The sequence below is a fragment of the Saimiri boliviensis genome, chromosome 11 (assembly GCF_048565385.1).
Source record: "Saimiri boliviensis isolate mSaiBol1 chromosome 11, mSaiBol1.pri, whole genome shotgun sequence".
Classification (NCBI taxonomy): Eukaryota; Metazoa; Chordata; class Mammalia; order Primates; family Cebidae; genus Saimiri; species Saimiri boliviensis.
In genome coordinates this window covers 57065794-57082186 of record NC_133459.1, presented here as the reverse complement: position 1 = coordinate 57082186, position 16393 = coordinate 57065794, and the positions used below count along the sequence as shown (strand labels likewise).

Here is a 16393-nt window from a genome sequence, read left to right as displayed (position 1 = left end):
ATAATAGATGGTTTCGTCTTTTCCTGAATTCCAATAGAACAGGCTGTATATAATAGGCCACAAACGGTTGACAAAGTACGAATCAGAGACAGAAAAGATGCAGTAGAAGCATATCAACTTGCCCAGCGTCTGCAGTCTATGGTAAGCAGTCATCTCTCTCACTCAGTCCTCTCTCTCCATATTGCTGCTTACCCTGTTTAGTGTGGTATAACCTACTTCTCTTTAGCTGCTTACTAAATGGCCATTTAGTAGAAAAACATGTTTTCTCTTGTATTTCACTTTAGCCATTCACATTTCTGGCTTTCATTCAATGTCATCTTGCTTTCTAAGTCAAAAACAAACCTAAAAATCCTTAAAATGCACCAGCAGACTTGATGCAGAAGCATAATGTTTTGCTAAAATGGTCTTGGGATGCTCCATTTTGATTTATAAATCTAATGTGTCTTTTAAAACTATATAGTTCAGTTGTTTTTTTTTTTTCTCTCATTTGTTTTTCTTTTAAAATTCTTAACCTTAAGAGCCACCTTTTTGGAATAACTGGCCTTACTTTTTAATTCTTGAAGTCAGTTTTATAATATTTTAACATCTGTAAATCATACTTTAAAGTTACCTACTAGAAAAAAAATACATCTTGGAGGGAAAAATAAATAAATAAAATGTTATCCAACATTCTTTATAAGGCAGAGTTATAATATGATCTTGTTAGTTTTACTAATGCATTAAATTAGTAAAATTAAGATAAATAAAAAGGAAAGTATAGGTGCTAGAATAGCTGTTTTTCTCAGAGTATTTAGGCTATAAACCATTTTTGTCTAGATTTACTATCTTAAAGAATGCTTTCAAATAGAGTTGTTGGATATGGTACTAGTCATACACTGTCCTTTGGCAACTGGTCCGTTTTAAAGGCCTAACTATTGAGGTTTGCAAAACTGGATGTTAATGTGGACAGCCAACTTTGTAATTTTTCATTATTTGATCAACTAGGCCATCTCCTTTCTAAAGCTGAGAGATAATTATTTTGCTTCTGGTTCTCAATATTACACCTCTTGCTGTGTGTTATTGCAGATTTTCTATCACAAGTGGTTGAAAAGCCATTTTCTTGGTGGGTTTTTTTGATCTGAAAAATATTTTTCTCCTAGTGTTTTAGCTCCTTCATGATGAAAGGTAATAGGAAGCTAAGAAGGAATGCAAGCAAAATACAAAAAATCATTACTGATCTTATTTTTTAATACCTGCTGCCAGCACCCCGCCCATACCCTGCCGACCTGCTGCTGGTGCTTCTGCCCTTACCTAGCCATCACTTATTTATTATATTTGTAAGCAGAGTGCTAACTATTGAACATAAATTAATAAAATTTTGCCAGGCATTGCCAGAGATTATGCTATTTAAATTGATAGATTAATTGACTTTTAGATAATTATTATTTTCATTTTGTGTATTGATGTGCTATGATTTCTCCATGTTAATCCTACCTTTCACTTCATCACAGCGTACAAGGAGACGTAGGGTCCGAGACCCGTGGGGAAACTGGTGTGATGCAAAGGACTTAGAAGGACAAACATTTGAGGTAACTTTGACCTTTCAAATGGCTCATCCATGAAAACTGCTTTTTAAATATGTATTTGTACATCTTAGTGTCATATGTATTGTACTTGTTTCATACATTAACATACATGTCTTCATTCGCATGTTAATTTGTTTGTCTAGAAGTCACCAGTAAACACCAAAGTAGAAGGCATTGGTGGTACAGTTAATTAGGACTTTAACTCATTTCAGAACTCTCTGTCTTTATATTCTTATCTCTAGCTCAAGATAAGGGTGTCAAGAAATTGATATGCCCAGTTCGTTTCATTAAACAATTATTGGATGAGGTTCTGATACACCAATTAAAATACTGTTCTAAGCATTAGATAACAATTGAGTTACAAATATTGAAGTGTTATTTCTAATAATAAAAACTACCGTCATAAGAGGAAACATAGTGAATTTTGTAGTTGTGTGTATACACACACGTGTGTTCTAAATATATAATTTTTTTTTGTAACAGCTAGTGCAGTAAAATGGATAGAATGTGTGAATGTGTACATAATGGCTTTGTTACTTTGAGCAACTGCTTAACCTCTCACAGAATCTCATGCTTTTTTAACTTATGAACTATGAATAATAGTAATGCCTTCCTCAAAGGATTGTTGTAAGAAAGAAATGAGATAGACTGTATAAAGGTCCTAATTCTAGGTATTCAGTAAGCCTTGCGTGCACAAGGTACTCAACAAACTTGAGTTGTCTGTCTTTCCTCCTCCACCTTCCCTACCCCCAACTTCTCACCTGAGTACCATTCTAGACCCAATAATTAGTAATTCATCCTTCCTGTAAGAGACTTGTGTTTCTAATAGGAAAGACAAAATCTATGGTAAGTTCAATAATGTTGGTCCCAAGAATTATAAGGTTTTCCCAAAGGGTGTGATCAGAGCAGGTTTCATAGACTATATGGAGTAGAATCTGATCTGAAGGATCTGAAAAGAATCTCAAAAAGGAGATGAAAACACTTCAGGCTGAGGGAACAAAGCTAGAGACATGGAAAAAATACTGGATGTATTCTGGAAAAGATACATAGTTCATTTGGACTAGGGTGTAAGGTTAGTTATAGAAATGGAATAAGTAGAGATTTATTTTATTTTGTAACCACCCATAAAGGGTTACTATGTATCACACACCGTTGTCAGTATTTTATAAACATGAAATCAATCTTCACAATAATACCATGACGGTGGTACTATTGTTTATTTACTTTTTATTATTACTTTTATTGTTCCCATTTTTAAGAATGGCATAACTGAAGCATGAAAGCTTTAGAACTTGCCTAGGGTCACCCAGCTAGTAAATAAATAGCCAGACATTCTAGATCCAGAATCTGTTCTTAATCGTTACTCTGCACTGTCCCAGTTGTGAGAGAAAACTCAACACCATAGAATATGGTAAGTAGAAATGGGAAATAAAAGACTCAGGTGATTCTGAGGTTTTCGAACCTGGGTGACTGGTACCATTGAAATGGGCAAATCAAGAGAAGCAGATTTTCAGTTTGGGAGGGCTGTATCTTTTGAAACAGTGTTTTAAAAAATGCTGTCCAGCCTTTGTACCATGTCGGTAGCAAAAAGGAAAACCCATCTGTATCAGTTTAGTTTCTCATGTTCTCACATGCCCTTAAACTTGGTTTTAAAGGACTATTTTTTATTCTGCCTCTTAGTAGTTGATGGATTCCTTAATCAATTGGCATTTTGTTTTAGCATCTCTCTGCTGAGGAGTTGGCAAAAAGAAGAGAAGAGGAAAAAGGCAGACCTGTTAAATCTTTAAAAGTGCCAAGACCAACAAAAAGGTGTAGTGTTATATAAATGTAATTTTTAAAAATTTATCACAAATGGCTAATATATGAAAAAATAGTCAGTAGCTGCATTATGTTGTTTGCATTAAGTTAAAAATTCTACAATTTTTAAAGATTTTTTTGTTTCACTGATTTTGAATTTGGGAGACCTGGAACAAACGTTTTAAATTTGTTCAGATTCAGTGAACATAGTATCCAACATATGTTGTAAAGAGGCCTTGTTTAGGACAGGTTGGTCATTCAACTCTAGACGTTATGGACAGAAGACCTCATAAAATGACTGGGTTTTCTTTGGTGGTACTAATTGTCAGCAAGTTGTTGCATAGTTTATTGTTGTTTTCTAATGCTTGGATAATCTAAAATTTGAACCTTTGAAATTTAAGGGTCACCAAATAAGTTAAACGCCCCAATTTTCTATCCTCTCTTCCTGCAGATGCCCCATGCAGTAGACGGTAGTTTTGTCAGTGTCCTTTTAAAACAAGATATCCGGGAATGCCATTACATCTTATTTTTACCTGATACATGTCCTTAGCACAATGATTAAAATAGCTAACACTGTTAGCTGTGTTTTAAGCACTTTATATTTATTAGCTCATATAATCTTCATGACAACCCTATGCATTAGTCAATATTCTCACTCCCATTTTACAGATGAGAAAACTGAGAGGCATAGAGAGGTTTAGTAACTTGCTCACACTATTAAGTAGCGGAGCTGTTGGTTTTAAACCCAAGTGTTAAGCTTATGAATTCATGCTCGTAATCATTACATATTACCTCTCTAAAATAAAAATGAAAACTTACACAATTGTTGTGAGACTAAATTAGATAAACTATGTAAAAAATATTCATAAGCTAGGACTCCTCATCCAATATACAGACAATTGATTTTCGGACTCAATATGTAAGACTTATATTTATTGTGATTTTCAATCATTGTTCCAGGTCATCAGGATCTTTTTAAATCCAGATACACTTTTTTCATTTTAGCCTTGGTAGCACTGTATCATTAACATTTCAATAAGCTTGCCTTTCCTGCCATTAATCACTGATTGAACTTAGAGAATGTAAACCTCATAGTTTATATCTTTTTTTTTAATATCTTTTTTTTTTTTGGGACAGAGTTTCGCTCTTGTTACCCAGGCTGGAGTGCAATGGCGCGATCTCAGCTCACCGCAACCTCCGCCTCCTGGGTTCAGGCAATTCTCCTGCCTCAGCCTCGCAATTAGCTGGGACTACAGGCATGTGCCACCATGCCCAGCCAATTTTCTGTATTTTTAGTAGAGATGGGGTTTCACTATGTTGACCAGGATGGTCTCTATCACTTGACCTCATGATCCACCCGCCTCGGCCTCCCAAAGTGCTGGGATTACAGGCTTGAGCCACCGCGCCCGGCCATTGTTTATATCTTAACAACAAAGATATTCGTTCTTCAACCAGCTATATAGATTACCACAGTTAACCCATATAGCTTCATCTTATGGAGAAGGATAATCATAACAGATGTCTTGTTTAGTTTCAGATAAATAAATTTGAGTCTTTAGTTTCTAACAGATCATTCCGGTCAGTAGTGTCTGTAATAAGGTCTACTTATGCCTTACATTTTCACGAACTCATTTTGCCTTAGTCACCTCTTCACTTGGTTAAAGATCACAAATCAGCTTTTTCATATTTTTTTCTAGAATTTTACTAGTATTCTATATCTAATTCATCCTTTTCTGCAGTCTGCTTTTTTGTGTTGTGAAACAAGCTCAATAATTGCCTATTTCTAGTCCTTTGGTAACTTTCCCATTCTCTGCAGTTCCACAACAAACATTAACAGCGGTTCCATATCTGTGGTTCTTAAATGCTCTGGGATGTGCCTTCTGTGCTATTTTCTCATCTCTCTTGGCCTTCAGTTTCTTTTTGTATTGATTAAACACTTCCTAATTTAAAGGTCTTTCTTTTTTATTCAACAAGTGACTTTGAATGTCTATTGTATATGCCAGGCATGGTTCTGGTCACTTGGGGTACATTATTAAGCCAAACAAAATGTTTTCTTGAAGCTAACAATCTGTGGTTGAATGGGAATGGAGTTGACCTGCTCTCTTCCAGCTGTGTTAATGCAAATGTATTCCTGTGTGTTTTTCTTTCCCTGAAGATAGCCTAAGAACCCTTTTTATTGTTTTTAATATAGTTCTCAAGCCTTAATTGTTTACTGGTCTAAGACTTTTTAATATTTCTTAGATTTATGTGTGCTATTGACCTTGCTTAGGTTCTCCCCTTTTTAGCTCTTTTTACTTTTTCACTTTTTTTGTTTGTTTTTTTAGAGACAGGGTCTCACTCTGTCACCCAGGCTGGAGTAGAGTGGTGAAATCACGTCTCACTGCAGCCTCCACCTCCTGCACTTAAGTGATCCTTCTACCTCAGCCTCCTGAGTGGCTGGGATTACAGGCACACACCACCAGGCCCAGCTAATTTTTGTATTTTTTTTTAATAGAGATGGGGTTTCACCATGTTGCCCAGGCTGGTCTCAAACTCCCAGGCTCAAGGGGTCCGCCCACCTTGGCCTCCCAAAGTGTTGAGATTACAGATGTGAGCCACGGCACCTGGCCACTTTTTCACTTTAAGAGTTTATCATAGGACTAATACATTAATTTCTTTAACAGAACTGTTTGTCATTCATTCATTCAAAAAAATGTTTTAAGTTCCTACTCTATAATGGGCACATTATTGAACTGACTCGTGTTTTTGATAAACTTCCATCATTTTTGAACTTTTTTTGGGGTCTCATGACAGATAATTACATTTTCATTGAAGTTTTTGAAATCTGCTTTTAGTGTGGGACATATGTCTGATGGTGTATAGGGTCTGCTTTGAGTGTCAAAGGAAAAGACAACAGAATGACTTTATCTCAAAGTCCCCGGGATTTTTTTGTTCTTGTTAAATCTAAAGGAATAGTGCTTCTTTTGAAAGGGTTGATGGAACATCCTAAGAAACTCCTAGTTTATTTTTCTCATTTATACAGAATTTGGGTTTAGATTATTGATACACACTTTCAAATTTGCAAATAAATGCTATTTTCCTAATCTTGTTGAGATTATATTAAAAATAATTTTTTTTTCTTTTCAGCTCATTTGATCCCTTCCAACTGATACCTTGTAATTTTTTCAATGAAGAAAAGCAGGTACTATTTATGCATTCATGAATGACCATAGACAATTCCCCTTCCTTCTGTCAAACAGGAAATACTTACTCTTTTTCTATATGTGCAAGGCTTATGTATGGGAAAAGACTGAAAATGCGAGAGAATTTCTCCCTGGTGGAGTTTTCAATCATAATGTTTTTTAAAAGTCTAGTTTGTTTTGAGCTTTGTTAGTGCTGAGAACTTGGTGGGGTAGATAAAGAACAGGGTGGGCATTCTAGGTGGGGAGAACAAAATCTCTATTTTTATGCTCCCCCACTTTGTTTTGTTTTTTATATTTCAGGAGCCATTTCAGGTGAAAGTGGCTTCAGAAGCACTTTTAATAATGGATTTGGTAAGGATAATCTATTGCGTTTACTTTGTTATTCTGATTTCTACTCTTGTGTATTTTTATTGCAGGCTTAAGACAGAGTATGGAAGACGTGTATTTTGGATCTTAACTATCCTCTTTTACAAGGAGTCTAAAAATAAGTCTTTTCTTTTGGAGAAAAGCCAAACAATTGCATGTTTCCATATTTTAGAGAAAATAAATTAATGTGAGTTTTTGCAGACTGTTTACCATCATTAACCCTGTTTTCATTTTCTAATATATGTGTCTGCCACCTTTTAGATTACTGGAACAAAGCACAACTCCTATAATTTGGAGGGTTTTTTTGCTTACACTAAACTACCAATACCTCCAACAGTTTTTGTGTTTGTGATGTCTTTGTGTAGAAGGATTTAGAGTGATTTTTACTTTGTATCCTTACATAATACCTTTCTTGAATAGGGAGAGTAAATGGTATCTTCATTTTGTAAGTGAAAAGGTAGAGTCAGAGAATGTTTAAGAGTTTGGTTGAAAGCTTCTCAGCCAACAGTGAAGATAGATGTGAAATCTTAGTTTCTGTGCACTGAGCCTAGCATCTAGTTCCTCTTTTATGTTACTTTATTTTATAAAAGCATGATGACTATACTTATACATGACTTTCTTACGATAAGTGAGTTTTGTTAGGATTTTTTGTCAAGTGATTTTGTGCATTTGGGCTAAGTCTGTCTTGCATTTCTTTTAGCATGCTCATGTTTCTATGGCAGAAGTGATTGGCCTGTTAGGAGGAAGATACTCAGAAGTTGATAAAGTAGTTGAAGTAAGTTCTCTTTTTTAAAAACATGTTTTATTTATTATTTAGTCCTACTACCATACCAAATATTTTTATAGAATTCAGTGAATATAATTAAAATACAGACTTTACCTGTGATATATATGAGAATATGCAAATATTGCATAACTTGCTACATTTGCAAGTTATATATTCTCAGAAGTGACTTAACATTCCATATTCTGAGCACCTGTTTCTTTTTACCACCAAGAGAGAACATTGCCAGGCCTTGGCTCCTCATTGCCTTTATTAGTAAAAAGCTACAACTTCTAAGAGGCCAGAAATATGTACTAGCGCTTGTGGTTGAAAGTTTATATGCATGATTCTGTTGAAATTATTGTCATAAGTAACAGGTGTCATTGAAAGAATACCTTTGTACGGGTATTATATGGGCTGATGTGGAAAACTAACCATTATTATGACCTTGTTTGAGTAGAAAAATGCATGCTAAGTTTCTAGCATACAATCAGATTTTTGGAGTATAAGTCATTTGCAAGTTAAAGGCTGACTATGATATTGTCAAATAAAAGTCTTGACCTTGAAAAGTTTCTGTATCTCTGAAAGAATTTTAACATTAGAGTAATCGAATTAACAGGATTTTAGTATAATCATTTGAAGATCAATTGTTTTTTATAGGTCTGTGCAGCAGAACCGTGTAACAGTCTGAGTACAGGACTACAGTGTGAGATGGATCCTGTATCACAAACACAGGCCTCAGAAACCTTGGCTGTTAGAGGCTACAGTGTTATTGGATGGTATCATTCTCATCCAGCTTTTGATCCCAATCCTTCCTTACGAGATATTGACACACAAGCTAAATACCAGGTATTATATGGGTATATTCTGTAAGTGATTGCACACCCCCTCAGTGCTTCGTTTTACATAGGTAAACTTTAAACATTTTTTGTTTTGCATTTCTAATATTCTTTATAATGGGAGTTCTAAAAGAACATGCATTTTTTTTTCTGCGAGATTGATAAATGTTTATGTAAACATTTAGAAAGTCAGTTATTTTATTAAGTACAGACAAGCCATTAATGTTACAGTGATAAATACTTCCAGAGCCTTTAAAAATTAATGGGAGCAGCTAGGACTGGGACTAAATATAATTGAAATAATAAGAAACATAATATATATTTTTTATAGCTGAAGAAAAAGTCTCGTTTTATTCTGGGATTTTACATTTGATAATGTGACTGGGTTTGCCGTAGGGTATTTGTAAATTATTACCATATTGATAAGAATTACGGATATAGCATGGTGAATATAATTAGTAAGTAAGTTCATGGCAAATACAGATTGTGTAGGCCAATTTTTTTAAAGGGCGATTCCGGATTTGGTTGAACACATTTTTGCCTGAAAAATTTACAGTGTGAAACGAATGTCTAAGGCATTTGATTTAGTTGCAGTTTGAATGTTAACTTTTTTTTTTAAGAGACAGAGTCTGACTCTGTCACCCAGGCTGGAGTGCAATGGCGCAATGTCGGCTCACTGCAACCTCAGCCTCCCAGGTTTAAGGGATTCTGCTTCCTCAGCCTCCCAAGTAGCTGGGTTTACAGGCACGTGCTACCACACCCCTGCTAATTTTTGTATTTTTAGCACAAACGGGGTTTCACCATGTTGGCCAGGCTGGTCTTGACTTGACCTCAAGTGATCTGCCTGCCTCAGTCTCCCAAAGTGCTGGGATAACAGGTGTGAGCCATCACACCAGGCTGGATGTGAACTTTTTAATGTACCTTTTTGTTCCTGCTTTTCCCATTAGATGTTTAAAATGTTAGTATGGATAAACATTGGCTTTTGAATTTATATAGTTGACACTAATTATATTTTTCTTGTAATTGTAGAGTTACTTCTCCAGAGGAGGTGCAAAGTTCATTGGAATGATTGTTAGTCCCTATAATCGAAATAACCCCTTACCATATTCTCAAATTACCTGCCTGGTTATAAGTGAGGAAATTAGCCCAGATGGCTCCTATCGTAAGTTTTCAACAAAAATAACTTTATCCTACTTCTACTCTCTTTTCTTTGACTTATACAAATCAAAAGATTGGCAACTGTGCAAAATTATTTAATGTCAGAGTTGGTGGCCTCAACTAGGGAATTACTATTTGGGTGCCACCTAGTATAGCCACCCTCTTCCCTTTCATAATCTCCTGCTTTAGTCAAGTCCCCACTTTTGTTACTATGGCCACTGGGCAAAAGGATTGAAATCTGGAGAAAGGTTAGGTCAGGCAGTGTGTATTTTAGGCACTGGAGATCCTGCAATAAACAAAACAGTCTCTGTTCTCATGGAAATTGTTTTTATAAGTGCAGACTGGCTTTCTCTTTGATGGCATGCAAATGAAAAAAAAAAATGACCACCAGCTCTCTTGTCACCTCCCAGTTTAGGGTTAACAATGACTAACTCAATTTGTATATTTCTTTGTTCCCATTCTATCTCAGGAAGGAATTTGGTTGGCATAGGCTGACATCTGACTTGATTCCTCTGAGGTTTATATCTACTTGTAGCCAATCATTTCTGGGTGAATAGGGAATTGGTATAGCAGATGAGGAAAAGGAAGGGAATGTGGACAGAAAGCAAACAGTAAGAGGAAACAGTAGGCTAAATAACTCTAGGTTATTTATTCTATCATTACTACCACTGCTCTAGGTCAAGTCCTCTGGACACTGTCACTACAGTTACCCCACATTGTACTCTTCCCTATTAGAGCTAAGCCTTTTGAGAATAAATACTCTATCGTACCCATTTTTCTATCCTGTTTCTAGCACAAGGCCTGGTATAAAGTAGATACCAAATGAATGTTTGTTTAATAATTAATTTATCTTCATTCCTTTTTTTTTTAAGACGGATTTTCACTCTTGTGGCCCAGGCTGGAGTGCAATGGCATGATTTTGGCTCAGTGCAATCTCTGCCTCTCAGGTTTAAGGGATTCTCCTGCCTCAGCCTCCTTAATAGCTGGGATTACAGGCATGGACCTATGCCTGGCTACTTATGTGTTTTTAGTAGAGATGGGATTTCACTATGTTGGTCAGGCTGGGCTCGAACTCCTGACTTCGTTATCCACCTCCCAAAGTGCTGGAATTACAGATTTGAGCCACCGAGCCCAGCCTAATTTCTGTTCATTCTTAATGATCTCACTTGGATGCCCTATGTTTGATAATGACTTACTAGCACTGCCCTCATGTTATTACTATTAGTTGCTCTATTCTTTATGTATTGCAACACTTTATTTTTGCCTTCATGGTCACTTTATATTTTAATGCAGTTTATCTGTTTAGCAAGTCCTAATAAACTGCATGCCCAAAGAGCAGGGACTATGTCTTTTCTTTTTTCTCCAGTAGCACCTAATAAATTGCTTTGCATCTAGGAGGTGGTCAACACTATGTGGGTTTTTACTGAATTAATAATACTGGTATTAAATTTAGTGTGGAATGTCCATTTTGAGCATAGCACATAATACACATTATTCTTTAGCTCAGTACAATTTTATAAAAAACTACAATTGTTCTCTCTTTAAATCATTTTATAATCCCACATACTGCTAGGTTTTGGAAATAAACCTCAATTCTGGTGCTGTCCAATACAATAGCAGGCTCATGGCACATGTGACTTTAAATGTAAATTGATTAGAATTACATGAAATTTAATATTTTGTTTGTGGAATTCTACTTTGGCAAAAATGAAGTAACAAGAACCTGTCTGAAACTACCAGAAAACTGGACAAAATATATAAAATCTCGGTATTTAAACACAACATTGAGCAGCAAAGGAATACAATTGCTAAGAAATAGGAAACAAATGAAAAGAGCCCAAAATTACCCTTGCTTAGTGCTTTAAGGGTTTTCAGATATGGCAGAAGGAGAACCTCCCCAGAGCCAGGCAGACTTGATTTCATTGTGAGGAAACAATTCTATTTCCCCCGACCCTTGGCTTCCCCCCCGCCATGGGTTCTGATTTGCTGGCATTTTATTGTTTTGAAAAGCCTTATCATGGTAGAAACCCAGTTGAGAGGCAGTGTTATGTAAAAGATAAAACCAGAACTCTCAAGCCTGACTGCCTGGATTCAAATCCTGCCTCTGCCTTTTATATTTGACCATGAGCAGGCTAACCTTTCTAGGACGTAGTATCCTCATCAAAAATAAAAAGGGGAAAATTAATGGCAGCCACTTCACTTAAGTGATTTCACATAAAGTATTAGGTGGTACATAGTATGCATTCTAAGTGTTATTATGACAGTATCAGCCTTTGATAATGAATCAGCTGAGCTTTTTAAAAAATGCTACAGATACATTTACATGGGGTCTTGAAGGATATGTAAGAAATAGCTAAGATAGCTCATCGTTGGGTATATTTTCCTTTCTAGCTGAATATATGATATCCACCTTTTGGGCTTCTTTCTTTCCTCCAGAGTTTAGTATGACAACTTTGACTCAAAGCAGTTGCTGCCTCCCCAGGTTCATCCTATCATCCTCTTGTCTGGTCTTGGATTAGCTCAGGCGTCCCCAAACTTTTTACACAGGGGGCCAGTTCCCTGTCCCTCAGACCGTTGGAGGGCCGCCACATACTGTGCTCCTCTCACTGACCACCAGTGAAAGAGGTGCCCCTTCCTGAAGTGTGGCGGGGGGCTGGATAAATGGCCGTAGTTTGGGGACACCTGGATTAGCTCATCAAGGGAGGTAGAATGTGTTTGGGTTCAGAAGTGAGGCAAACCTGCTGGGTTTTAACATCTATGTCCTGCCACTTTGCTAGCCTAAATATGTTTTCTAATGTGTCTCAGCTTTAGTTTTCTCACCTGTTAAAAAAAAAAAAAAAAAAAGCTACCTTCCTTACAGCATTGTTGTAAGCTTAATAACCTGTATTTTATTTTATTTTTTGAATTGTCACTAGGATGGCAATATGTTTTAGTTCAGGCGTCCCCAAACTACGGCCCGCGGGCTGCATGCGGTCCCCTGAGGCCATTTATCCGCCCCCCCACCCCCACCCCGCGCTTCAGGAAGGGGCACCTCTTTCATTGGTGGTCAGTGAGAGGAGCACAGTATGTGGTGGCCCTCCAATGGTCTGAGGGACAGTGAACTGGCCCCCTGTGTAAAAAGTTTGGGGATGCCTGTTTTAGTTTGTCCAGAATAGTCCCAATTTAAACCTGTGGTTCAGCCATAATTATTAATAGTACCTTCTTTCATTCAAAAAAATCTCTTGATTTGGGTGATAAATTATGTGATCATCCTATCATAGTGCCCAGCAGAGAATTGTCATGTAAATGGCACTTTTACTCTTCTTTATTAGTATTAATAGCTTACCATTAATATGCTTGGTGGGCCAAGCACAGTCAGGCAATAAATATTTAATGAATGCCCACTATGTTTAAAGTGCTGTTCAGCTGATCTGTCAAGCCGTGGTTGTAAAAACACTGAAGGGAATTTTAAGTATAATTAAAAGGAGGTTGGAGAGTTAAGAAATAGTTGATGAAAATGTGCTTCTTTATGCTTTTCTAGGCTTACCTTACAAATTTGAAGTACAACAGATGTTAGAAGAACCTCAGTGGGGATTAGTATTTGAAAAGACAAGATGGATAATAGAAAAATACAGGCTGTCCCATAGGTATGTGCTGTGGTTTGAGATGGTTGCACATCTGCAGTGTTGCTCATTAAATTATGTTTCAGAGAAAACCCAAGTTAACTATAAAATTGTGATGTATGGCATCTGTGATAGTTTACTACGAAACTGATTATAGTATTTGTTTCATCAGTTTGTTTTCATACTTCTTCCTACAGCAGCGTCCCCATGGATAAAATCTTTCACCGGGATTCTGACCTGACTTGTTTACAGAAAGTAAGCTGCCTTCATTTTAATTGGTTCCATTGTTCACAAATTCTAAAGCTATTCATCTCAATGTGTTTTCCCATGATGCCTAATACTTTGTGGATAATTTTCTGTATATTTCTTTTATTGCTTTTTCCTTTGGAAAATTAATTTCTAGGAGATAATTAGTAATGTGTTTTGTTGCCCAAGCTTGCACATAGAAAAAATACTATTTTAGAATAAATCTGTCAGTGTCAGCTGATAAATTTCTTAGCAGATTATTATTATACACAATGGAGAGCATTTTCCTCATTTTATTAAATTTGAAAGTGCCATGTTTCCATTTTAGCCTTAACAGTTGATCATTTTTAAGAATGATGATATAAATCTGACAATTAAATTTAAATAGTAATTTTATTTAACTTTCTAATAGGAAATAAGAGTTTTGAATTCTATCAGTTCACTTCTAGGTTTTGCTTCTGTAATGATTGAAGGCTAGTAGATCAGCAGCATTTGTCTTTTTTTAAATAGCAATTAGGGGATAGAAAATTTAAACAAAGTTTTTTTAAAAATATTTTTACTCGTTTGTGTTATATTCACTTTTTTGTGTGTTGTTGAAAAGTATATGCATATTTCCAAAGAAATAGACTCTAGCTAGCATCCTCATTTTGAAATGGTAGAATCTTGTGTTTTTATATATATAAATTGTGTATGTGTATGTGTGCCCAGGATTATTTTGCTTTATAAGTGTAACTACAAATAGAGAAAAGTCACAGATATGTATAAAGTAGAAAGCCTCACATAAACAGTCTCAGGTTTGTCTCTTTGTGTGAAATCGTAAAGGTACTCAGCTGAGTGCTCCTCAGCAGCAATTTTCTACGTTCCAGCTCTGCGACTCTTCAACACAAGTTAATCTTGAACCATTTTTAAGGAGAGTGTTTCTCATTTGAGCCTTAGGAAATGTGAGGTCTGGAAAGGAACAAAATAGTGATAGTAATGTAAACCCTCATTTTTTTATGTATTTAAATACAACACTTTTCTTTTCAACTAGCTTTTGGAGTGTATGAGGAAGACTCTGAGCAAAGTGACCAATTGCTTTATGGCTGAAGAATTCTTGACTGAAATAGAAAATTTGTTCCTTTCCAGTTATAAAAGCAACCAAGAGAATGGAGTAACTGAAGAGAACTGCATAAAGGAATTGTTAATGTGATTATTTTACAGTTAAGACATTTGAATCTTGACACAGTAGATATTGCTTTCAGTGTTATAACCTTAAAGTGATTGTAATGTAGTTAACATTGGCACGGCTTTGGTATTTTTTCTCTCGTTCACAAAATCCAAACTTTGTCACATAAAACATGTGAAAAGGAAGAGCTACAGACTTGCTTTCATACAGTGATTATCAGAGTGCTGCAAACCAGGGTCCAGCACAGTGTTCTAGTCCTTTACTAAGCGATGCTGTGTAACTTAGGAGCCTGCTTGGCTTTACTGTTGGGTTCAGCTTGGGATTTGGACTATGTCTCTAAGTCATTTCTTCCCTGAACTAGCCATTTATGTTTCATTGTGTTACCTCATATTTCATTTAGAAGCATTTCCATTCTTTTCATATGTTCTGGTGAGATTTGTTTATGGTTACAAATGAGATATGGATGGGTGGTCACTGAGATAATTAATAGGGTTTAGAACTAATCTAACAACATGCAGTAGGGAGCCAGGAGAGGCATGACAAGAAAACCTTAAAAACAAGAGAAACCCAAAAGAGAGAATTGAATTACTAGTTTTTAATATTGCTTCCATTTCATTGTATAGCAATAGTATCATAAGATACGCCATTTTCCCCGCTATCTGAAAATTTTTGACTAATTTGACATGCATAAAATAATTAGCTTCAATTGTATGTCCACTACATTGGTATATGTGATAAAACCTCATTTAATTGGAACATAGGTAATCATAACCCTCAAACTTTTTTTCTACTATCTACTATTAGGAGAAAGAGGCAAATGATAATAAAGCTGGAAAAATCAGAGATTTAATTTTTAAAACAAAAACACCTTTCAGGACATATTACATATTCAACCTAGTTTCATATACTTTCTGAATCTGTAATGGAGGTCAGTGAACTTTTTAATGTAAAGGGCCAGTTAGTAAATAATTTTGGCTTTTTAGGCCACATAATGATTTCTATGAGACATTCTTCTGTGTGTGTGTATGTGCGTGTGTGTGTATGTGTTTTAAACAGTTCTTTAAAACTATAAAAACCATTATTAGCTCACAGGTCTCACAAAACATAGGCTGCTGGCTATTCTCCAACCCCTGATCTAGAGAATTTTAACATTAGAATTTTGTTTTACATTTGTTAAGCCTTACATCCTCTTCAAATGACACTGAAACTCAAAATTATGATCTGAATCTAAGCCCATTTTAAAATAAAATAAGCAATCATGCTGCCCAAAAGATTTTAGTTTATTTCTTAGTAGCTAGAGGATTGATTTATACCTATTCACTAAGAATTCTTACTGATGTTTTCTTATATCTAAACCAGATTGATTCTACATTTTTGCTTTGTTTGTTTGTAATCAATAGCCAATGAAGAAAAAGGAGTATTGGAAGAAGCAGTGAGCCAGCTATAGGTGACCTGGTTCTTGTCTCAACTTTGTGATTTGGGGGGATATAGTTTACTTTCCCTTAGCCTTAATTCTTGTGTAACGGAAGTCTAACTTAACTTCTTAGGGTCCTTCCAGGACTAAAATTTTATTGTTCATTCTAATCATTGGACTGCTCATGTGAAGTTCATATTTTGAGTTAATACAGTTTCCAAATTAACCTACATTTTTTAAAAAACAGGTAGTATTTTTCCATTTTTCTATGTGTACTTTGGATAAACAATGAAGTA

The 16393-nt window shown here is 35.7% G+C and overlaps 1 protein-coding gene across 2 annotated transcripts in view; it reads left to right on the top strand.

Annotated features, from left to right (window-relative positions):
• MYSM1 (Myb like, SWIRM and MPN domains 1) overlaps window positions 1-15954 on the top strand; it is a 40184-nt gene extending 24230 nt beyond the window's left edge. For both annotated transcript variants that reach the window (XM_074380902.1, XM_003921501.4), the window contains exons 10-20: window positions 38-141; window positions 1491-1568; window positions 3286-3374; window positions 6489-6543; window positions 6845-6895; window positions 7611-7685; window positions 8334-8522; window positions 9542-9674; window positions 13191-13296; window positions 13470-13527; window positions 14549-15954. In XM_074380902.1, the coding sequence (XP_074237003.1) occupies window positions 38-141; window positions 1491-1568; window positions 3286-3374; window positions 6489-6543; window positions 6845-6895; window positions 7611-7685; window positions 8334-8522; window positions 9542-9674; window positions 13191-13296; window positions 13470-13527; window positions 14549-14707 (1097 nt within the window). In that variant the 3' untranslated portion in view covers window positions 14708-15954. The remainder of the gene's footprint in view (window positions 1-37; window positions 142-1490; window positions 1569-3285; window positions 3375-6488; window positions 6544-6844; window positions 6896-7610; window positions 7686-8333; window positions 8523-9541; window positions 9675-13190; window positions 13297-13469; window positions 13528-14548) is intronic.
• The last annotated feature ends 439 nt before the right edge of the window (window positions 15955-16393 follow it).